We start from the raw sequence: 24,554 nt of genomic DNA, 5'->3' as shown, positions 1-24,554 counted from the left end.
ATGATCTAGTATTTCCAAATGAAGAACATGCTGTTGCTACCTTTGAAAGGTTTACATCTGATATCTTTATTCCCTCTGCTACCCAGCAGGACTTACAGGCTCTGTTAGATCAAAATCAGTATGACCAACTATTTGCTTCTTTCAACATCCGAAACCGTGCTCGACTTACTGCTCTCTCTCACTCATCTGGTACTAGCAGTGGATGGCTCAAAGCTATTCCTCAAGTCTCCCTTGCTCTGGCTATTCCTGGTCCTGAGTTTGTTGTTGGCCTTCGTTTGTGGCTCGAAATCCCTCTATTTCCACTTTCCCCATTATGTGTGTGTCTTACTTCCATTGACCAATTTGGTGACCATCTTCTAGACTGTTCTCATGGTCCTATGAGAATTCGTCGCCATGATGCTCTAGTTGACATTGTTTGTCATGCTTTGTCCCAGAGTCACTCAGGAGTTTTGAAAGAACAACGTGTTTCTTATGAAGATAATTCTCGCCCAGGTGATGTGTACCACCCTGACTTTCAGCATAGTCGTCCAGCTTATTTTGATGTGTCTGTTCGTAGCACTACCCAGCCTTCTCACATTTCTTTTTCTTCTTCTTGTGCTGGGGTAGCTGCTGCAGCAGGTGAGTTAGCCAAGGACCAGAGACATCAAGATGCTGTAGAGGAGGCAGGGTGTGACTTTGTCCCACTTGTTGTAGAAACTTTTGGTTTTTGGTCACCATTTGTGCTTCAGACCCTTCGTACCATCGCTGAACACACCACAGCCAGAAGTCGTGCATCAACCAAACAGGCTCATAAACATTTGTTACAACAACTTTCAGTTTCTTTATGGACGAACAATGCCCGTATGATTTTACGGTACTGGGCTTTGCAGTGTGAGGACTCTGATTTTCCTTTCCCCAAACCCCCGTTGTAATTAATTGTGTTTGTAGTTTAGTTGTAGAGTAATTTGTATTGTAAAAAAAGCAAAAAAAACTAGAGTAGGGACCATAGCACACCGATAAAAAGTACTGAAACAAGTTGGAGTAGTCCATGATATTCATTCACTGTAAAACAATAAGAAGTGTTATATCCCTACTGAGCTCAAGATACCATAACGGAAATGCACAGTAGGGATATAACACTTCTTATTGTTTTACAGTGATTGAATATCATGGACTACTCCAACTTGTTTCAGTACTTTTTATCGGTGTGCTATGGTCCCTACTCTAGTTGAAAATTCCAAATTTTTTCGTGTACTTGTTTGTTAACTTTTTTTTGTAAATAATTTTATCTAATCCAAAACAGCCAAGCTGTAAAAAAAGAGTGCGGCCCTGAGAAAGGCTATGGTGAAAAAAGATGTGAAATCCAAGGTGGCGGCCAAGAAATGGCTGTGATGGTAGGTTAATGGTAAAATTTTAATAACGACAATTCAGGTGAATTTTGTGCCAAGACCAAGCGGCACCAAATTCACCTGAATTGTTGCTATTAAAATTTTTACCATTAACCTACCATCACAGCCATTTCTTGGCCGCCACCTTGGATTTCACATCTTTTTTCACCATAGCCTTTCTCAGGGCCGCACTCTTTTTTTACAGCTTGGCTGTTTTGGATTAGATTTCACTTCTTTTTGTATTTGTATACCCCAAAGGCGGCTTATGGCCGGCTTTAGGGCTTTTTAACCTGTCATTTTTCTTTACTACAGGAAGAAGAAAAGATGAAGCAGGGTGGTTTCTTTGTAGCTGACCTCTCTGCAAGGTGACCCTTCTAGCTGATCTCTCTACCGGATGACTTGTTTGTAGCTGAACTCTCTACAGGGTGGTTTGTTGTAGCTGAACTCTCTACAAGGTAACTTCTTCTAGCTGATTTTTCTACAGGGTGATTTGTTTGTAGCTGAATTCTCTACAGGGCGATTTGTTTGCAGCTAAACTGCTGAACTCTCTACAATGTAACATCTTCTAGCTGAACTCTCTACGGGTGGCTTGTTTCTAGCTGATCTCTCTACAGGGTGACTTGTTTCTAGCTGAACTCTCTACAGGGTGATTTGTTTGTAGCTGAACTCTCTACAAGGTAACTTCTTCTGGCTGATCTTTCTACAGGGTGATTTGTTTGTAGCTGAATTCTCTACGAGGCAATTTGTTTGCAGCTGAACTCTCTACATGGTAGTTTCTTTGCAGCTGAACTCTCTACAATGTGACTTCTTCTAGCTGAACTCTCTACAGGGTGACTTGTTTCTAGCTGATCTCTCTACAGTGTAACTTGTTTCTAGCTGAACTCTCTACAGGGTGATTTGTTTGTAGCTGAATTCTCTACAAGGTAACTTCTTCTAGCTGATCTTTCTACAGGGTGATTTGTTTGTAGCTGAATTCTCTACAGGGAAATTTGTTTGCAGCTGAACTCTCTACATGGTAGTTTCTTTGTAGCTGAACTCTCTACAACGTAATTTCTTCTAGCTGAACTCTCTACAGGGTGACTTGTTTCTAACTGAACTCTCTACAGGGTGATTTGTTTGTAGCTGAACTCTCTACAAGGTAACTTCTTCTAGCTGATCTTTCTACAGGGTGATTTGTTTGCAGCTGAATTCTCTACAGGGCAATTTGTTTGCAGCTGAACTCTGTACATGGTATAGTTTCTTTGTAGCTGAACTCTCTACAATGTAACTTCTTCTAGCTGAACTCTCTACAGGGTGACTTGTTTCTAGCTGATCTCTCTACAGTGTAACTTGTTTCTAGCTGAACTCTCTACAGGGTGATTTGTTTGTAGCTGAATTCTCTACAAGGTAACTTCTTCTAGCTGATCTTTCTACAGGGTGATTTGTTTGTAGCTGAATTCTCTACAGGGAAATTTGTTTGCAGCTGAACTCTCTACATGGTAGTTTCTTTGTAGCTGAACTCTCTACAACGTAATTTCTTCTAGCTGAACTCTCTACAGGGTGACTTGTTTCTAACTGAACTCTCTACAGGGTGATTTGTTTGTAGCTGAACTCTCTACAAGGTAACTTCTTCTAGCTGATCTTTCTACAGGGTGATTTGTTTGCAGCTGAATTCTCTACAGGGCAATTTGTTTGCAGCTGAACTCTGTACATGGTATAGTTTCTTTGTAGCTGAACTCTCTACAATGTAACTTCTTCTAGCTGAACTCTCTACAGGGTGACTTGTTTCTAGCTGATCTCTCTACAGGCCTAGGGTGACTTGTTTCTAGCTGAACTCTCTACAGGGTGATTTGTTTGTAGCTGAACTCTCTACAAGGTAACTTCTTCTAGCTGATCTTTCTACAAGGTGATTTGTCTGTAGCTGAATTCTCTACAGGGCAATTTGTTTGCTGCTGAACTCTCTACATGGTAGTTTCTTGTAGCTGAACTCTCTACAATGTAACTTCTTCTAGCTGAACTCTCTACAGGGTGACTTGTTTGTAGCTGAACCCTCTACAGGGTGATTTGTTTCTAGCTGAACTCTCTACAAGGTAACTTCTTCTAGCTGATCTTTCTACAGGGTGATTTGTTTGTACCTGAATTCTCTACAGGGCGATTTGTTTGCTGCTGAACTCTCTACATGGTAGTTTCTTTGTAGCTGAACTCTCTACAATGTAACTTCTTCTAGCTGAACTCTCTAAGGGTGACTTGTTTCTAGCTGATCTCTCTACAGGGTGACTTTTTTCTAGCTGAACTATCTACAGGGTGATTTGTTTGTAGCTGAACTCTCTACAAAGTGACTTCTTCTAGCTGATCTCTCCACATTATGACTTGTTTCTAACTGAACTCTCTATAGTGTTATCTGTTCATAACGGAACTTTTTACTGGGTGATTTGTTTGCAGCTAAACTCTTTGCATGATTGTTTCTTTGTAACTGAACTCTCTACAATGTGACTTCTTCTAGCTGATCTCTCTACAGGATGACTTGTTTCTAACTGAACTCTCTATAGTGTGATCTGTTCATAGCGGAACTTTCTGAGTACTGGGTGATTTGTTTGCATCTAAACTCTTTGCATGATTGTTTCTTTGTAACTGAACTCTCTACAAGGTAACGTCTTCTAGCTGACCTCTCTACAGGGCAATTTGTTTGTAGCTGAATTCTCTACAGGGTGATTTATTTCAGCTGAACTCTCTACATGATGGCTTCTTTGTAGCTGAACTCTCTATTAGGTACCTTCTTCTAGCTGATCTGACTACAGGATGACTTGTTTGTAGCTGACTTCCCTACAGAATAACTTGCAATATAATATAACTGAGTAAATTATACATGCAGCTGAATGCTTTATTAGGGTGACTGTTCTATTAGAGTATCTCGATCTCGCATTTGCTGCACATAGTTGCCTTTCGAATCATAACTCAGTGATTTGTAATCCGATTCTTCTGTACTACTGCAAGAACTTTCCATGATGATTATTCCAGCTACATGATTTTCAGCTCGTTGCTCTAAGCGGTTTGCCTGGTAGACACGAAAACTAATAGTTTTTTTATTCATAAAAATCGATCGCGTAATTTTAACACAGGTTGGGTTTTGTGTCATATCTCCATGGTCTTTATTCCGATTCCTTTCAAACCACAAAAAGGCACTCCTACGATGGTTGCTCCATCTACATATCGATTTTCAACTGATTCTTCCAAGGGGTTTACCCTGTAGGCGTGACAGACCTTCGACCTTATTTTACGCAAATAATCTGTCATAACTCCGTGAATGTTCATCGGATTCCTACCAAAGTTGGTACACAGATCCGCCTTAATGAGCCCTTTAAGTGCGTCAAATTTCAGCCCGATCCGAGCACGCATTCGTGTTTTATGGCGGATTTTGCGAAGTGTGCGAAATGAAGAAGTAGAAGAAGAAAAAAAAAACGAAGAAATTAAACGAAATTTTGTTCGCTCGTATCTCGGATATGGCTGGGGCTATTTTCTTCAAATTTGGTATGTAGACTCCCCTAACTGGGCGGCACGTCTCTAGCAAATTTGGTTCCAATCGGATAAGGGATCACAGAGCTACATAGGTGTGAAAATTGCGTTTTCTTTCTTCCTGTTAATATACTCACGGTGTGGCGCGCCGGCTTCTTGGGCCGCACGACACACTATCGTGTGTCTTGATTATGACTGGTGAACCCATGCATACCGCATCTGAAGAGGCGCCGCGCGCCCCAGCTATATCAATTATCGTATGAAAAGTGAAGTATCCGTTACGCTTCTTTGTCAGCTATGTTCAACCCGTTACACAGCATTTCGAATCAAAAACTGCTCGAAAAGCACCTCTACAATCCACGCATTCCAAAAGAAAGAAATCGTGCCGCGCATCATTAATTATCGTCTGAAAAGTAAAGTATCCATTACGCTTCACTGTAGGCTATGTTCAACCCGTTACATAGCAGTACGAATCAAGAACTGTTTGAAAAGCACCTCTGCAATCGAAATAGCCACGATGAAAAATACGGACGATTTCCGTTTCGAAGGGAAGCCATCACGTGCTCGCGCCAAATCGACACCTTTCCCTGTCAGCAAAGATGAATGCGACACAAAGGAGGACACTGGTAAGTCCATGAAGAATTCATTGCACGTACTGCAGTATGCCAAAAGGTACCTGTCGGGCAGAAGCGACGTCGAACAGTGAAAAAATCAAGCTCGTAGCCTTAGCCGTTATCGAGTTACGCTTGTCTGAAGGCATCAGTCAGTTACTCAGTCAGTCAGTCAGTAGAAAATTCCGTTGAATAAATTTTTAAAAAATTCCGTAGCAACTTGTTGAAAGCGTTTCGGGTCGATCTGAAAGCTTGTTTGGGCTTAGTTTTACCTCACCAATACTGCCTCATCGTCGTAGGGGAAAATCGAAGCTGGTTTTGGGTGATATTATTTCGTGGGCCACGCCTACTCCTTTGTGGTCCCTACTATACAGTTACTATCGTACTGTATGATTTATTCATTCATTATTTATTAATGACGTAATTTTACCGCATTTCGTATTATTCTTCCTACTTGGTTGTATAATTATTAACACTTTACGGTGACCAGCACTGAAGGTCTGACAACAACATGTGCTGTAGCCTTAGGATTACTTGACCTAATTTCAAAGACTTAGACTTAATGACTTGACTGCCGCCAGCTTTAAGCCCTGATAGCCCACAACTTGGCCTAATTTACATCTACACATTCCTCTTGTTTTGAAACAACCCTTTGTCCTCTCCACCACCCTATTGTAACTTTCCTGATGCAGTCGATCCCACAAAAACTATCTAAATTAGTAAAATATTTTGCTGTAGGCTACTTGCACAGTGGATGATCTGGAAAGTAAATAATTAAGTAGAATGTTTAGGCCTGAGCCTATTATGCTCAAAATTTTACCTATTATTCTTTCCAGAATTTCCCAAAAAATTCTCCTATTATTCTTTTTGCTATTCTCATATCCAGCCTATTATTCCATAATTATTCTCATTCAGTATATATATATATAATTATGTGGCTAGTCGCTTAGTTTTCAAGATGCTGCTATAAGTAGTTTTGTCCGAATTATTAATAGCCATATATGAAGCATTCCACCTTACACATCATTATTCTATCCATAATAGTTACAGCAGACTTAGAATAGCTATCTACAGTAATAATTCAAGTGTATTTAATTATTAGTGTATTATAATAATATGCTGTAACTACTATATAGCTACTAAGTTAGGTAGATAATAATGCTCAAAGACTTGATGAAGATACACTGGTATAAGATGTACAAGTTTCAGAATTGCAGATAATTATGCAATTAAATCCCTGATGCTAGCTGCAGATTGTTAACATGAAACGATCTGACTGCTTTATTAGAGTATTTGAGCGTTCTATTAGAGTATATCGATCTTTTAGCTCCTTTCAGCCAGCTTTATATAATTTGTAGTAGCTTAACTCTTTCTTCTAGGTAAAATCAAGAAGAGACACGCCCCCTAATTCCACCAATTATTCCCGTGGTCGTCCGATTATTCTAAAATTATGCCTGTAACCATCCTATTATTCCGGAATTATTCTCACAAAATTGGTGACCTATTATTCTCAAGATTATGCCGGCATAATAGGCGCAGGCCTAAGAATGTTCAACAATTTGATGCAAGTCAGTAGTTTAGTATTAGTATTTGTGTTACAGGTATAGAAGGCTCAAGGAGCCTGTAAAGCCTGATCTGCACAAAAAGAATTAAACAAATTTGCAACTACATAGCAAAAACTTATAGTTTCACCATTGGTGGACTACAATGCTATGGATACATAAAACTGGCATTTCTTGATACGTTGAAAATAAGCAATAAGACCAGTTTTCCACACTTGCAGTGTAGTGGCTCATTCATACAATCCCATTTTGTACATGTATACAGATTTACAATGTTACCTACCTATAGACCAACACATTCCAGTGTGTACTAGCCACCAGTGGAGTAGAGTCATTTGTAATATTCCTATATGATGATGGGAGAATACAATGGACTACTGGTGATGACTCTGGTGGAGATAATGGACTTGGTGGAATTGAAGCTCTAGCAGGAATTAATGCTGGCGATGGTGAAATTTCTGTAACCATTCCTGGATCACTAACTCCTAGCATAATTGATATAGCTCAGACTACTAATGTCGGCATTCCAGGAGTGTGGATATTCCAAGTAGATCATGGTAAAAATAAATGTACAGTGTACACTGTATATATGCATCTAGTTTTTTGAAAGTTTTAAAATTTGATGAATTGTACAAAACATACTGCATAAAAGGAATTTTATAAATAAATAGTAGGATATTGAAACACAGAGTTGTATGGAGTTTAGTAACCTGAAGACTCTGTGTTGTGGTATCCAAGTGAAACAGTGACACTACTGCAGGGCCTGAGGGTTGCTAAATTACTTTGAACCTTCACAGTAAAAAAAACAAGGTCACAACTGTGCAAGTCACTGCTAATGTCTGCCACAATACTCACTATTTTTGTGTGGTGACATTCATTACTAATTTAGTGCTACCATGTAGTGATATTCACTACTATATGTAGTGAAGGTCACTACAAATGAGTAGTGAATGTCACTACTTGAAATTAGTGAATATTGTGGCAGAAAGTAGTAACGAATCACTACAATTTTTTACAGTGTATGACTGTTAATTTAAACACCCATGTATTGGCAATGTTACAGGTGCTTAATGGTTGTGTTTTGTATCCACTCAGATTGTCTATTTTAGGACATGAGCAAGGCACTATGGAATTTAGAGACTGCATTTTCAGCCAATCAAATGTCATTATCAAAATTGTTAATTCCGCTAAAGTCATAGAATGCAGATGTACTACTGCAGATATACTACTGGACATTTAATCCTTACTTCAGTAATTGGTATAGGCTGAAGTACAGATTAAATATCCACTAGTATAACTGCAAGTTCAGATGACCTCCCTTTTTTCATTCTACATTCTCTAAGAAAGCTTAAAATTCATAATTTTTCCTTTTACCTGTACTTACTGTATTTGTTTTACTGTTTTGTGTGACTGGTGAACTGGTACACACTGCACCAAAAGAAGAATCGCAGCAGATACAGTATTACATGCCATGAAATTAAGTTTGCTTCTGATGATGCATTCCCTAACCATCAATTGCTGAAAAGTGACGTAGTCATTACGTATGTTTTGTTTTCAGCTATATTCAGTCCATTATTCAGTGTTACAAACACATGTACAGAACAGTACAAGACATGCCTCAGTTCCTCGTAAATCAATCAAGTCTCATTACAGAAAAACAGAAAATATGGACGACTCTTGTTACAAACATTATAGTCTAGCATAAAGAAACCATTATGTGCTACTGTGAATTGACACCTTGCCATTCAGTGAAAATAAATGGAACACTAAGAAATACAAAGATAAGTCCATGTTGCATGCAATAGTACCCAAAAGGGAACCTGTCAGGCTGAAACAGCTAACACTGAAAATCAAGCCTGTAGCTTTAGCTTTTAGTAAACTGCACAGGGGCGTATGCAGGAATTTTGAAAAGGGGTTTCCACTAAGCCTAATTGACTGTTATATTAGAATAGTTTGTTTATATTACCTGACTGTTTTATTAGAGTATCTCGATTTTTTCACCAGAATCATAATTCAGAACAATGCTATAAGTGTTGCTATCATGTTCAAACTATTATTTAACTAAGATAAAAGTTTAAAATGTGTCCTGTTCCATGACAGATTCCAAATTCTGGAAACCTGAAGTTTCAATTTCTTAATGTTTCAAGTGGTGTGTAAAATCCAAAGGAGTTTCCTGAAACCCCTGGAAACCCCCCTCAGTATGCCCCTGCTAAACTCGTCTGAAGGCATTAGCACCGTGTCAATACCACTGAACAATAAAATTTTAAAATGGAAACTTATTGGAATTTCAGTTCAAACTGTAGGGACTTTTAGGCTTAAGTACACCTAACCAATACTGTCAAGATGGCAGGATGGTTTTGCAAGGCTGATTTCTGGACTTTGTGAAAAAGTGCAAGCCTCATAATACAGATGTTACTGTACCTTTCCTGTGTCAAAGGAGCTCAACATAATATTATTGTGGCACAACATGTAGGGACAAGCTGCTATTGTACTGTAAGCTATTTTGCATAATAATGTCACTGGTTCATATTGCCTGTGACAGTGGTTTTGATTTTTCACTATGGTTATAAAGCTACAGTACATATATACATGTATGATTAAGTTTCACTATTAACAGTCAATGAAAACTAAATTGTCTGCTTTTGCTGGCAGTATCTTCAAGGTCATATGAGAAACCATACAAAATGATTCATGAATTTGATGAAGTTCTGGCTAACCTGAATCTGACTCTGAGATGTTGAAAAATTACCTACTGTATATTCCACTTAATTTAGCTGGTTTTAAACCCTTACAAGTGGCCTAATCCACATTCTCTTGCATATTGAAATAATGCTTGGACCACGTCACTACCCTCCCTTACACTACTCTTATTGGAGCTGGTCATCCTCAGCTCATAAAAAAGGCCATTTAGACTTTTTCTGGTAGTTACTTGTACAATAGATGCTGTTTAGGTATGAAATCTTTAAACAATTTGTTTATCAAGATTGAACCATCGGTAAGCTATAACCCTCTGAATAATACGTACTTGAAATTGGCATTTCTCAATAATTTGGATTAGGCAATACAGTAAGTTTCACAGTGTTACATGCAGTATGCTATGTAAATATATCAAGCTGATGTATAACTGTCAGACTATAATGACGTTGTCTAACTGTACAATTCCATTATATCATTATTTTTCATTCCATTGTTAAATCAGAAGAAGACTGCCAGAAACTCCAAAAAGACCTGCACACACTTGAAAAATGGGCAGCCAGTTGGAAAATTTAATATACAGAAATGTGATTTTTTTTTTAAGAATTACCAATGAAACAAATTCTATATAGTCAGTACTTTTTACACAACCAAGTCATCTGTATCTGCTCAAATATGTACTGGTTTATGATGTACGTATTATTACTATTTTACAGTGTAGCTACAGTTTGAAAAATTAAATTACAAAACTTAGATGTTGGAATTACATTTTTCTTTAGATGTTTGTGAACCAAGTGTCAGCACATGTATATCAGAGGTATGTATAACATAGATTAATTTTAATGTTATGAGTTGTTGCTATCTATAAATATAACCAATTGTGTAGATTAGGCATTGGGAAACAGGGATGAGGGACCCCTTTGAAAGCTTTCAGAAAGAAAATCTGGCTGAAATATTACAGTATATTCTAGGAACTGCAAAATATTGATATACATCCCTGTAACTTGGTATAATATTCAAATACTCTAATAAAACAGTCATGATGCTTTTACAAAAGTGTATTCCAAAAGTTAGTCTTATATTGCAATTGAAAAATGGTTGACCTTACCTGGGGTTGAATCACACTAATTCTATAGTACGTTGTACAGTAAGTAAATAAATATTTATGCAATGTATTACGTATTTTGCTGACTATCTGTTACAGTATTATTGTAATACTCTAATAGAGTGCACATTTTTTGAGGACTTCTAATAGAACACACATAGAAAGTTCTAGAACATTCTGGATTTTTAATTGGTATAGATCTACAGTAAGAGAACTTTTATAAGGTAGAAATTAAGTGAGCTGAGTAGCTGACAGTGGTGAAGGGCTTTGGAGTTAAGTATGGAGGTTCCTGGTTTGAACTTTTTTCAACATTTGTGCACTTTGTTTGCTACTTATATAGTGACTGTAATATTAAAGCCTGCAATTTAGACCAAGGTTCTTTGAACTCTGTAGCTGTTGCTGTGGTTGCTTTTAAACCACAAAGGTTTAGCTGTGATGGTCAACGCATACACAGACTGATTTTCAGGCTACAATAAATGGTTTTCCCTGCAGGTGTGACATATTTTGAATGCAAATTCTTCCATAACTAGGTGAATGTTTATTAGATGTGTAGGTACATTGATACATGCATTCATAAGTACACTAAATTTGTACTCGTTTCTGTAAAATGTGACAAAAATGAAGAAAATTAGGTCCCTTGCAATAAAGAATTACTAAAAGGAAGAAACTTTGAAGGCTTATATTTCACAACTAATTGTAGTGATTTTGCTTTAAATTTGGTACAGTATGTTGGATGCCAAATGAAAAGGACAGCCTTAATTTAATGCAAAAATCGTGTGTTTTGAGAAGGAACCATGGAGCTACACACGTGTGTGTGTGTGGAGAGCACATTTTCTTTCTGTCAAATACATACATGGTTTTCTTGGTTGTACAACACACTCTAAAATTAATAAGCACGTTATATTAAATTTTAACCTAATATGAATAGCATCATTCTTTTAATTGCATGATAAATGCATTTATTTTGCTCTAGTTTTATCCATTTGGATTTTTACACAATGACACTGCATTACCAGCACCTACTGATGGCGAGGGCAGTTCACCACCAATTACACTATCTAATGGCTTCCATTTTTATGAAGAAATTGCTCGGACAGTATATGTAAGTGAGCTATTGAAGTGAAAACATACCTTGTTTGTACACTACAATTGAAGTTGTAATTTGTCTTTAAATCAGTCATGTTTACTCAAGTTTTGTTGTTAGAATTTCTTGTTTTCACCTGCATCACCATTTTCTTACCATATATCAATCATTTTTTGTACCATAGAGCTGTATATAGAATGCAGGTATTAAGCTGTATGTACCTAGAGCCAACCACAGAATTTACATTCTGAGTCATGTAAGTCAGCTAGCCAATACACACCCACATATGTACTAGCACTACCATTGTGACTCTTGGTGGTTGATATATATATATATATATATATGTATGTGATACAGATGTGCTTTAGAAGCAAGATAGGCCATGCTTTTATACCCAATAGAGTAAGCAGTTGAGCAAACAGTGGTCTGATTTTCAAATACTGTAAATATGTGGATTGCATAGAAGAATGCACTTTTAATTACATTATTATTGTTTCCATGCAGATCAATGATAATGGAGTTATTAGTTTTGGCAGTCCTTATAATGTTCGTACTCCTGTATCATTCCCTCTGAATAACACTGTTAAGATCATTGCACCATACTGGGCTGATGTTGACACCAGAGGAACTGGAAATATTTACTATCGTCAGACCACTGATCCTAGTCTTCTTGCTAGAGCAACCAGTGAAATAAGAGCAGCACTTTATAATTCTCAAAATGTCACAATCACAAATTTGCTGATAGCCACATGGGATAATGTTGGCTATTATTCTCAGAAGAGTGATAAGGTACAGGCTGTATATGCAATTCAAGACTGTACTTTTATGTTACAATAAATTGCAAGTAGGCCAACTATTGTACATGTAATTTTCTAGAAATCAAGCCTATTATGCTCTTAAGTATGCTTTCGAAATCAAGATTATGCTTGCGAATTGAGAGTTTTATTAGCATTCTCTGACTGCTGTATTAGAGTATTTGAACTTATTGCTACAAAGTCTACATAACCAACCAAGAAACAGTTAATTAAGTTATAATACATGTTTTTAGTGGTACTAAACATATTGGCAGTGTGAACATTATGTTTAATGCTTTTAGTCACCTACTGTATTAATTTTTTCTGGCATAATCAACCAGGGCCTAATTACCAGACTTTTAGTTTTTTTTCTACCTATTGTATGTAATGAATAGTACTGACAATCCATGCACTTTTTGGTGTGGTACAACTGTATATCACGCTCTGCTAAGATATTTACACTAGACTGCAATAACTCAAGATTAGTAGAGGAAGATCCAGCTCTTACTTGTTGTGGTTCCTTTGGCACTGCATTCATCTTTGCAGGATTAAGGACTTTTGTAGAAAAGATGCTGACTCCCTGCATTTTTCTTGTGGGTCTGTAGTGGGATAGCAGTTCCAATAGTTTGGTACACCAGTCACGTACATGGAACACTACGAAGTCTTGATTGACATAGGTTCCTGGTTTCTGCATCACACTTGCCTTATAAACACTTGTATCAGTATATTCACATACAAGCCATGGCTCTTATCCAAGGGTGGCTCTTATGACAGTAATAAAATCTAAGCTGTGGAGTGGTTACAATCTTGTGGCAACTATAATGTATAAGACACAGTTATTAACCGGTCAAATATGGTAAGTAAAAAAGTCATAGAAATTCCTTGGAAGTGTTTGGATTGCTCTGAAGACATTTATGGGCTTGGCTATGGCTAATCAATACTGCCAAGCAGTTATGAAGGAAAAGTGAGGATGATGTTTGGTGATATTATTGGGCAAGGAAAGTTCAAGTTTCTATACACCCTACTATGCAATACCACTGCACTGTATGATATACGGATATAATGAATTGGATGTAAAAACAGCAACTTCGAAGATCAAGTAAAAGATTCACATGGTGTAATGTGCAGCTGCTTACTAAGGAACAGGTAGTTTTGTTAGTGATGATGATAGTCTAATAGAACAGTCAAATGTATTCTAATATACAGTATCAGTGAAATTCAGGTTTTTTGCAAGAATATTTTTGGCACAATGAAGAGTTTAATAAAACAAACATTTTCATGGGGTGATGCTCAAAATCATAATGAGGCCAATACTATGTACATGGCTTTTTTTACTACCTATAGACCAACACATTCCAGTGTATACTAGCCACTAGCGAAGTAGAGTCATTTGTAATATTTTTATATGCTCATGGGAGAATACAATGGACAACTGGTGATAGCTCTGGTGGATTTAGAGGACTTCATGGATATTCAGCTCTAGCAGGAATCAATGCTGGTGATCGCATTAGATTCATAACTATTCCTGGATCACTAACTGCTGGAATTATCAATATTGATCGAACGACCAATGTAGGTATTCCAGGAGTTTGGATTTTCCGAGGTATTTATGAATATGACATACTTAATGCAGACACCACAGCATATATAGCTTAAATGATAGTAAATTAATCTTTCACTGTTGACTTTCTGGTAACCATTACTTTACAAACTGTACCACGTGATCTCATTAAAATTTGCAAGTAAATATATATATGACAAGACACCATAACGCTGTGAGTGGATAAACATACGTATGTATGACTTCAATATGACATACACTGTATGTACATATACATACTTAGCTACAACACTATTCATAGATTCACAGAAAGCTGTGTAATTATTGGTCTCTAATTTTTCACCATGAACACAAAGCTACATGAACACACTATCAAATTTCACTGTCAAAATCTGCCAGTCTGCTTTTGCTGGCTGCTTTTCCCAAGTACAGTGGCAAGCTGTATGAGTGGTCTAGATCTGGGGCCTAGATGGAGCTCTGTCAAAGCTATGGAAGGCTGTGTGTGGTTGTACAGCTCAGTGGTGTTGAATAAAGACCTGTGCTGTGGATATCCTTTCATTTTAACCAATTTTGAGACCTGAATGGCCTATAATTTGGCTTAATTTATCCCCACAGGGTTTTCATTCATTTTGTGAACAACATCTTACAGGATTACTGTTAGCCTCCTTGCAAGTCCCTAGAGGGATAGTTGTCTAATAAATAAATAAAAATCTTGCCCACTGTTCTGCCCTGACCAACCAAGCCCAATGCAGCTCACCTGATAGAGACAACATCAAGTTTAAAAACTATCTAAAATGGCAGGGAACTTAATTGGTAGCTACTTGTGCAGTGGATGCTCTGGAAGGTAAGTGAAACGTCTGAAAATTTGATGCATGTAGTTTCAACCATTCACAAGCTACAACACTCTAAATACTTAAAACTGGCATTTTTGATAATTTTATACAGGTGATAAGACCAGTTTTCCCACAAATGAAATAATGTGGGAAATCCCTACATTGACATGTCTTCCTTTTTTTTAACGCCAAAGTAGAGGTTTTCCCACATGTGGTAATACTGTACCATCATTATCTTGTTTCACTACTCGGTTAGATCCCTTTAGATTTTTAAATATACTCTTTTAGTTTGTTTAGTTTTTATAATGTAGTATGTTGCTATGGAATATTGTAGGTGTGCGTCATATTGTACATGGTTGTCATAATAGAGTGACTACTTTATTAGAGTACCTCAAGTGGGCATCTAGTCTAGGTCATATTTCAAAGGGTGTAATCACCATGCCTATGCTATCTTTATTTTTAAGTGCAGCTAGACAAACAATGGGATGTGGTTGTCATTCTCGATTTCAATTACGTGCAACCATATGTAGATCAATGAAGGATGCGGTCGCTGTTCTGATTATTGTCATGAAAGTAGTATACTGATCATGGACATTTGAGATTTCCTGCCTACAAATATCACTTGAAAATCAGTCTTGCTTTTCCTTTCATGGACATGCACAATCAAGCCCAAAAATACCTTTGGAGTGACCTCCAACCAGTTTCTATCAAATTTCATAATTGTTTTCTACTAACTGGTTGCCCAAATAATTAATTAACTGACACTTTCAGCCAAGCATAGCTCAACTATGTTTAAGACTATGGGCTTGATTTCTTCACTGTCTGAAATTGGTAAGAATGAGATCTGCCTCTTCACCAATCACAGCACAGGTTCATTTTTGTCCTCTTTTGTGTCCGATTATCAGTGATGCATCGTGGCTTCAGTACTAGGCATCCAAAATTCTGTAGTGACTGGATTGATTGTAGAGGCACTTCTCATGCTGCTCTTTTTTGTAACATTGTGTAACATAGCAGAAAACAAAGCAAAATGATCACTTCCCTTTCAGTAAAAATTGCACATCCACATTAATGTACTCAAATTAAGTCACACGCACATACGCACTCACGCATGCATACACTCACACACACACACAAACACATACGTGCTCTTCTTTAACTATTTTATATATTCTACAGTAGAAGCAGGTGATTGCCAACTGGACACTCACACTTGTCTGTCAGAGGTATAGCAAAACTTACTTACTTAAAATTAATTTCATTGATACACAGTATAGTACTGTATTGTTAGTAAATGCTAGTATATTATCAGCTCTTCACACAGTAGTATTCATAACTGTAGTCTTTGAAATTTCAAATTGAACCCGGTAAATAGATTGTAGTTAGCAATCAAAGAAGGAGTGTTTCACTTTCATGACTTGAGTAGTATAGAATCGTGTCTAGTTGAATAAGGAAATCCCTACAAATATTACCAGCTTATTTCTCACAGGATAATGACTGCTAATTTGCATGTAATAGGAGATCCCATGTATTGCAGTTACTGTAACTATCTATTGTTTTACTTTTCGTAAAATTACACATTTCTTTTCCTAGTTTTATCCATTTGGATTGGTGTACAATGACATTGCTTTGTCACATGGTGAAGGAGGTTCCAGAGTTAACATTCTAGCAGAAACTATTTCTTTCTTTGACGAAACTGCTAGGATATTTTATGTGAGTACTAATTTATATCGCTTATGCAGAAAACGTATTTATAGGTAGTGTACATACTTTTTCATTCGTGACACATTGATGTCTTACACAGATCAATGATAATGGAGTTATCAGTTTTGACAGTCGTTATAATATTCGTACTCCTCTGTCATTTCCTCTGAGTGGAAATAATAAGATCATTGCACCATACTGGGCTGATGTTGACACCAGAGGAACTGGAAATATTTATTATCGTCAGACCACTGATCCTAGTCTCCTTGCTAGAGCAACCAGTGAAATAAGAGCAGCTTTTCCCTTGTCACAAAATGTGACAATAAAAAATTTGCTGATTGCTACATGGTACAGGGTTGGCTACTACAATCAAAATTCTGACGAAGTAAGATGTAAAAGTTTTATTACCAACTGCTTAAGAAATCTCTTCGGTGTGTAACACTGGTCAAATGTCTGGGTTTATAACAACTATTAATGTTTAACTAAGTTTGGTGCCTGCACTACCATGTAGGACCATCTTCACATTAACTAAAATGCATGTATTACTCATGTAATGGAAACCAAGCATTAACATCAGTGCTAATCATGTAGCTATACATATATGTAGCATGCATGGTGTAAATTATGTTGTGCTAGTTATTAATACATGATACATATATATGTAATGCAATTTTTAGATTCTACTAACAGTGTATGACATTAACTATAACTTACTGATAACTGTAAAAGATACATGATGTAACATGTAGGAATGGCACTTTACCTGTCCTGCAATACAGGACTTGCCCTATTTGTATGTAAGTAAGTTGTAGTGACAAAAATACCTATATAACACTGGAAACCCCAAGTATTTTAGCATAAACACTGCATATACTGTACTATGCAATAACGTTAAGGTAAAATACATGTAGTATTAACCTTACTTATACTGTCCTGTTATTGAAACAGTTAAAGTGCAAAACGGAGCAAAGGCTCACATCACTCACAGGTGCAAACTATGATGTGCATATACACGTGCTATTGTACAGATTGGTACAACTGTATATAATAATCTAAACCAAAACAACCAAGCTGTAAAAAAAGAGTGCGGCCCTCAAAAAGGCCAGGATGAAAAAAGATGTGAAATCCAAGGTGGCGGCCAAGAAATGGCTGTGATGGTACTGTAGGTTAATAGCAAAAAAATTTAATTACGACAATTCAGGTGAATTTGTGTTGCCTCCTCCACTAGGATTCGGCACCAAATTCACCTGAATTGTCGTAATTAAAATTTTTGCCATTAACCTACCATCACAGCCATTTCTTGGCCACCGCCTTGGATTTCACATCTTTTTTTATCCTGGCCTTTTGGGGGCCGCACTCTTTTTTTACAGCTTGGCTGTTTTGGTTTAGATATCACTTCTTTTTGTATTGCAAGCCACAAAGCCAGCAATTAACTGCCTTTGGTGCTTCCTTCTAACTTGTTTTTTTTTTTCTGCAGGAATTATGGAACAAAAAAGAAATGTTGTGTACAGTTTTTGTCTGATTAAAAATATATGTATATTTAACAATGAAAGATAATCATACTGTAAGTAATAAGGTGACTTCTTATACATAACTGAACTGTAGCTGAAACTCCCACTGTTTGTAGCTGAACTCTTTTCAGAGTGACTTGTTTCTAGCTGAACCCTCTACATGGTGATTTGTTTCCAACACATATTTTTACAGGATGATTTGTTTGTAGTTGATCCTTATAAGGTAACTTGTATCTAGCTGATATCTCTACAAGGTGACTTGTTTGTAGCTGATCTCTCTACAAGGTAATTTGTTTGTAGCTGATGTCTCTACATGATGGTTTCTTTGTAGCTGAACTCTTTATAAGGTAACTCCTTCTAGCTGATCTCTCTACAGGGTGACTTGTTTGTAGCTGAACTTTCAACTTGATGGTTTCTTTGTAGCTGAATTCTCTACAAGGTAACGTCTTCTAGCTGATCTTTCTACAGGGAGATTTATTTGTAGCTGAATTCTCTATAGGGTGGTTTGTTTGCAGCTGAACTCTCTACATGGTGGTTTGTTTGTAGCTGAACCTTCTACAAAGTGATTTCTTATAGCTGAACTATCTTATCTACACAGTGATCTTTTCGTAGCTGAACTCTCTACAGGGTGATTTATTTGTAGCTGAACTCTCTACAAGATGATTTGTTTCTGGCTGATCTCTCTATAGGGTTTAACTTGTTAGTAGCTGAACTCTCTACAGGGTGACTTGTTTATAGCTGAACTCTCTAGAAGGTGATTTGTTTGCAGCTGAACTCTGTACAAGGTGTTTTTTTTGTAGCTGAACTCTCTAGAAGGTGACTTCTTCTAGCTGATCTCTCTACAGGGCGATTTGTTTGTAGCTGAATTCTCTACAGGGTGATTTGTTTGCAGCAGAACTCTCTACATGATGGTTTCTTTGTAGCCAAACTCTGATGTGGTTGTAGCTGAACTCTCTACAGGGTAATTTGTTTGTAGCTGAACTCTACAAGATGGTTTCTTTGTAGCTGAACTCTCTGCAAAGCTATTTCTTCTAGCTGATCTCTCTACAATGTAACTTCTTGTAGCTGATCTCTCTACTGGGTGACTTGTGTCTAGTTGTACACTCTACAAGGTGATTTGTTTGTAGCTGAATACTCTACATGGTGATTTTTTGTAGCCAAACTCTCTGCAGAATGATTTGTTTGTAACTGAACTCTCTATAGGACAGTTTCTTTGTAGCTGATGTCACTACAAGTGACTTGTTTCTAGCTGATCTCTCTACAGGATGGTTTCTTTGTAGCTGAACTCTCTACAGGGTGATTTTTTTCAAGCTGAACTCTCTCTAGTGTGATAACTTCACAGTTGAACCCTCTACAAGGTGGCTTCTTCTATCTGATCTCTCTACAGTGTGATTTGTTTGTAGCTGAACTCTCTACAAGGTGACATTGTCTAGCTGAGCTCTCTCTTATTTCTAGCTCTCTCCACAGAGTAACTTGTTAGTAAAGTTGAAGTCTTTACATGGTGGATTTTGGTTATTAAACTCTCTGCAATGAAGACTTGTTTGCAGCAGAATTTCTTTCTACAGGGTACATGACTTGTTTATAGCTGAACTCTCCTCAGCGTGACTTGTAATGTTCTGAATCACTACAGCAATATATTTGTAGCTGAACTCTCTATAGGGTGACTTGCTTTTTGCTGAACTGTCTATAAGATTAACTGTTTGCAGCTGAACACCCTACAGAAAAAAATGTAATGGAATCCTATAATGGAGTAAATAAATTAGTTGAATGCTCTATTAGGGTGACTGTTCTATTAGAGTATCTCGATCTCGCATTTGCTACACGGAGTTGGCTTTCGAATCATAACTCAGTGGTTTGTAATCCGATTCTTCTGTACTACTGCAAGGACTCTCTATGAAGATTATTGCAGCTATACACCGTTTTTCAGCTCATTGCTCTAAGCGGTTTGCCTAGTAGGCGTAAAAGCTAATACTTTTTTTATTCATAAAAATATTTTATTCATAAAAATCAATCGCGTAATTGTGACACAGGTTGGGTTTTGTTTACCTCGATTCCTTTCAAACTACCAAAAGGCACTCCTACGATGGTTGCTCCATCTACATAGCAATTTTCAATTCATTCCATGAAGCGGTTTACCCTGTAGGCGTGACAACAAATCGATCTTGTTTTACGCGAATAATTGGTCATAACTCCGAAACCATTCATCGGATTTGCACCAAATTTGATGCTAGGATTCGCCTTTAGATTCCCTTTATGTAGGGTTGGCAATGAAAAAATCAACCTATATAGTTTCTCCTCCAACTTTGGGTGATAAATCCTACCCAAGTCTACATCAAAACCATAGGGTAATAATACGGTGATTCCCCTTGCTGTTTCTGTAGCGCGCATTTAAAATTTTCGCGATTTTCCAAGTTTTGTAATAAAAATGGGCAGCAGCATCAGCAGCACGCTCCAATGTTTCCATGAATGGTACATTACATGTTGGTCATCATACTATCAAAATCGGATGCGTAGTCTTGGGGATACGGAGGCTGCGAGTTTCTAAATCATAGTGTGAGCGAGAGTATCAGCTTGCGTTGGCACATAAACACCGTACAGCTCCACTTAATAAGGTCTAAAAAGGTGTCTGGGAGTTAGTAAAACAACCTTGGACTTCATTACGTGAGTTTCAGTGGGTTGAGTTTCCATTGCAGATCTGTCAAGCGCTGTTTTAGCGAAAGTTAAAGTACAGCGAATAACCTTTTAAGTAAGTGTATTTTGTAGAGCATGTCACCCAATGACCCAAAAAAATACTGGACAACATTCTAGATGTTCCTGTCCATTTTTATGAATATGAGCCAAAATCTATCAAAATTTACGACACAGCTTTATCCCAAAAGGAAGACATTTAGTCTGTAACGCACCCACCATTTAAAAATAGACCACTGGTAGGCTCCATCCCCTAAGTAACAAGTTAATCCAAAGGGGGTCGATTTTTTCATTGCCAACCCTACTTTATGTGTGCCATATTTCAATGCGATCAGAGTACGCTTTTGCATTGTATAGCAATTTTGCAAGTGTGCGAAAACACAAAGAAGAAGAATAAGAAAGAAAAAAAAAACCAAGAAAAAATTGAAACCTTGGCAGTTTGTATTTCGGAAATGGCTGGAGCGACTTCCTTGAAATTTGGTATGTAGACTCCCCTGGCTGGCGGGCAACTCCGTAACAAATTTGGTTCCAATCGGATAAGGGATCACCGAGATACAAAAGTGTGAAAATGTCGTTTTTTTCCTTCCTATCAATATGCCCACAGTGTGGCGCACCAGCTTCTTGAGCCGCACGACACACTATCGTGTGTCTTGATAATACACAGTAGTGCCTACTTTATACAGTTCACAATTCTTCATTGTTACTTTTACTCTGAACAAAGCATCATGCATGGTTGTACTGTGATGTTTGCACTTTTGCATGCCAGTCAGGAGCATAACAGCAAAACTAAGAGGGCTAAGAATAGTGGTAGCAGCTTACATATACAGTACACTCAACATGTAGACATGTAGAACTGTATGTGTATGTGTGCATACACATACAATATGAAATCACCCAAATCTATTATTAGCCTCCGTCTTTACTAGTACATGATATAGAGGAGTGCTATTCCAGCATGTTTTGATAATGAAATTAGATTCACTTTACAATGATTGAGCAATTGAGAGAAAACTGAATTTCTTACATGCATTGCACATTCATCAATGCTCTATCTAGGGATGCTTAAAACAAAGATGCAAATGTTCTGACTAGACCCAAAGTACAACAAATTTGTGAAAAATGTTAACACGGCACACGGGACAGACAAACAACTGAAAATTCTGCACTTTGCTTGCCTTACTCACAAAAACATATTCTAATAGTCTATGTTGTAAGGGAATCTATGCCAATGCTGAAAAGCCTTGAAAATCAAATAAAAATGTGTGTAAAGTAGGTTTACAAATAGCAAAGTGTGCACACAAAAAGTTCACCAAATGAAAAAAAAACACATGTCTACTCGTTTGGTTTGTATCTGCTTTGCAAACACTCTGTTATCAGGCTTGCAGCCCTCAGTTGTCATCTTTGTAAATCAGACACAAACCTCATGAGTATATTGCAACTATAAGCTATGGTATTTAGTAGTAAACATATACACTTCTTTAGACCAACACATTCCAGTGTGTACTAGCCACTAGTGGAGAAGAGTCATTTGTAATATTCCTATATGCTGATGGGAGGATACAATGGACTACTGGTGATTACTCTGGTGGATTTAGAGGATTAGGGGGAACTGAAGCTCAAGCAGGAATTAATGCTGGTGATCGGATCAATTCTTATACTATTCCTGGATCACTAACTCCCAGTATCATCAACATTGTACAGACAAGTAACATCGGCATCCCTGGAACCTGGATGTTTAGTTTGAAAAGTATGTATGGCATAGTATAAAGTGTAATTACTTTGCTCAATTTTATGGAATTACTACATTGCCACAAGAAATGCCATGATGATAAATATTATGTAAAATATCTGTGATTATAGTTGAGTTTTAGAAATGAAGAAATAAAAGCTATTAAAAGTACATTAAAATTTACAAAATTAATTGTAAACCAAAGCAGATGTTAATGCTATTTACAGCCTACGTTAAGGAAGTGTTTAGCTAACATCTGGTATTAAATATAAATTAAGGCTATATGAATGTACACCCTGTATGCACAGCATTTAAATGCTCTCTGTATGTATTTAAGTAGCCACAAGTATATACAGTACGTATATATGTCTATTGTTGTAATGAAATAACATGAATTTTGTAGCTGTCAATGGATGTGAACCTGAGAATAAGACATGTAGATCTGAAGTGAGGAGATACAGTGTATCTGTAATATTATTTGCTGCATTCGTGGGTGCACAGAATAAAGAATCAATAGAGGGTTTGCTTTTGTTACAGTAACTTACATATTTACTTTACCATCAAATTTGATTCTACATCTTCAGTTGACCAATCACTTAAAATTAATAATTTACTACACTACTGTACACTTGATTGTGGCCATTGTGCTGTATTTTCAGCCTGTATACACAGTGTTACAAATATGTAAATAACAGTATGAGAAATGTCTCAATCAATCCAGTCACTATGTAAATACATACAGACAAATTTCCATTATAAATGTGATTGTCAACCCAAGGAAGGTATCTTGCACTACCATGAATTGATATTTCGCACTTTCAGTGAAAGAAATGGACCGCAAGAATGTTTACATTGTACATACTGCAATATTCCAAAAGGCATCTGTCAAACTGAAGCATTCTCTGCCAATTAAAAAATAAGCCTGTAGCAAAGCTGTTATTGAGTTATGCTGGTCTGAAGGCTGTTAGACAGTCTGTTAGAAATTAACAAAAAATGCATAATTTATAGAAGTGTTTAGGGTCTTTTGAGCTTGAATATGCTCTAACCAATACTGCCAAGGTGATACGAAAGTATTGTGAGATTGGTTTCATGTCAATGAGAAAGTACAATTATTAAAGTGCTGTACAATATACAAATTGCAGTAGTGTTACAATAATCCACTAGCTTAAGTTACAATCTAAGTACACTGTATGCAGTATGTAATATTTTTTGTGATGCATATGAAATGTGTACAAAATTGGTCACTGCTAATATTCTAACATCAATAAATTATCTTTTGCAGTTCTATCCTTATGGAAATGTCAATGGTGACACATCATTACCTCGCACCTTTAGTACTGAAGGAAGTTCACTGGCCATAACATTATCACAAGATTTTGTTTTTTATGGTCAAATTGTCAGGGCAGCATATGTATGTTTACCACATGTGTAATTCGTAATGTAACCAAATTTTAGAAAGTTGTCAATCTTCAACCATGAATGGATAGCCACACCAATTCACTATATGTTTGCACTATAGCTGTGCTACTAGGCTGCTATATATAATAGTTGAATTTCTAGAAATGTTTTTCAGCAATTGGAAATAAATTGCGACTGGGCCTGCAGAAATAGGGCATGTGGGCACATACAATTTTCCTACTTTTTCAAAGTTTCATGACACATAATGTTTGTGCTATTACTACTGTACAGCTATGAACTTATTGAACATTGACTTATTGTGTGATGGGGTGTATAGTCGGTACACGTTCGCCTGAGCCCCCACCAAATAGTAATATCAAAGAGGTGAACATGTGTTCACTCCCAATGGTTTTGTACTGGAATA

The 24,554-nt window shown here is 37.0% G+C and overlaps 1 protein-coding gene across 1 annotated transcript in view; it reads left to right on the top strand.

Moving 5' to 3' along the window:
* Window positions 1-24,554, top strand: part of LOC136247055 (uncharacterized) — an 87,278-nt gene that overhangs the window by 22,481 nt on the left and 40,243 nt on the right. The window contains exons 19-29 of the mRNA XM_066038653.1: window positions 7,322-7,589; window positions 10,506-10,543; window positions 11,805-11,933; window positions 12,420-12,704; window positions 14,054-14,312; window positions 16,280-16,326; window positions 16,694-16,813; window positions 16,905-17,189; window positions 22,486-22,750; window positions 23,136-23,179; window positions 24,015-24,143. Of these exons, the coding sequence (XP_065894725.1) occupies window positions 7,322-7,589; window positions 10,506-10,543; window positions 11,805-11,933; window positions 12,420-12,704; window positions 14,054-14,312; window positions 16,280-16,326; window positions 16,694-16,813; window positions 16,905-17,189; window positions 22,486-22,750; window positions 23,136-23,179; window positions 24,015-24,143 (1,869 nt within the window). The remainder of the gene's footprint in view (window positions 1-7,321; window positions 7,590-10,505; window positions 10,544-11,804; window positions 11,934-12,419; window positions 12,705-14,053; window positions 14,313-16,279; window positions 16,327-16,693; window positions 16,814-16,904; window positions 17,190-22,485; window positions 22,751-23,135; window positions 23,180-24,014; window positions 24,144-24,554) is intronic.

This window comes from Dysidea avara, chromosome 1 (assembly GCF_963678975.1).
Source record: "Dysidea avara chromosome 1, odDysAvar1.4, whole genome shotgun sequence".
Lineage (NCBI taxonomy): Eukaryota > Metazoa > Porifera > Demospongiae > Dictyoceratida > Dysideidae > Dysidea > Dysidea avara.
This window is presented reverse-complemented; position numbering and strand designations above follow the sequence as displayed.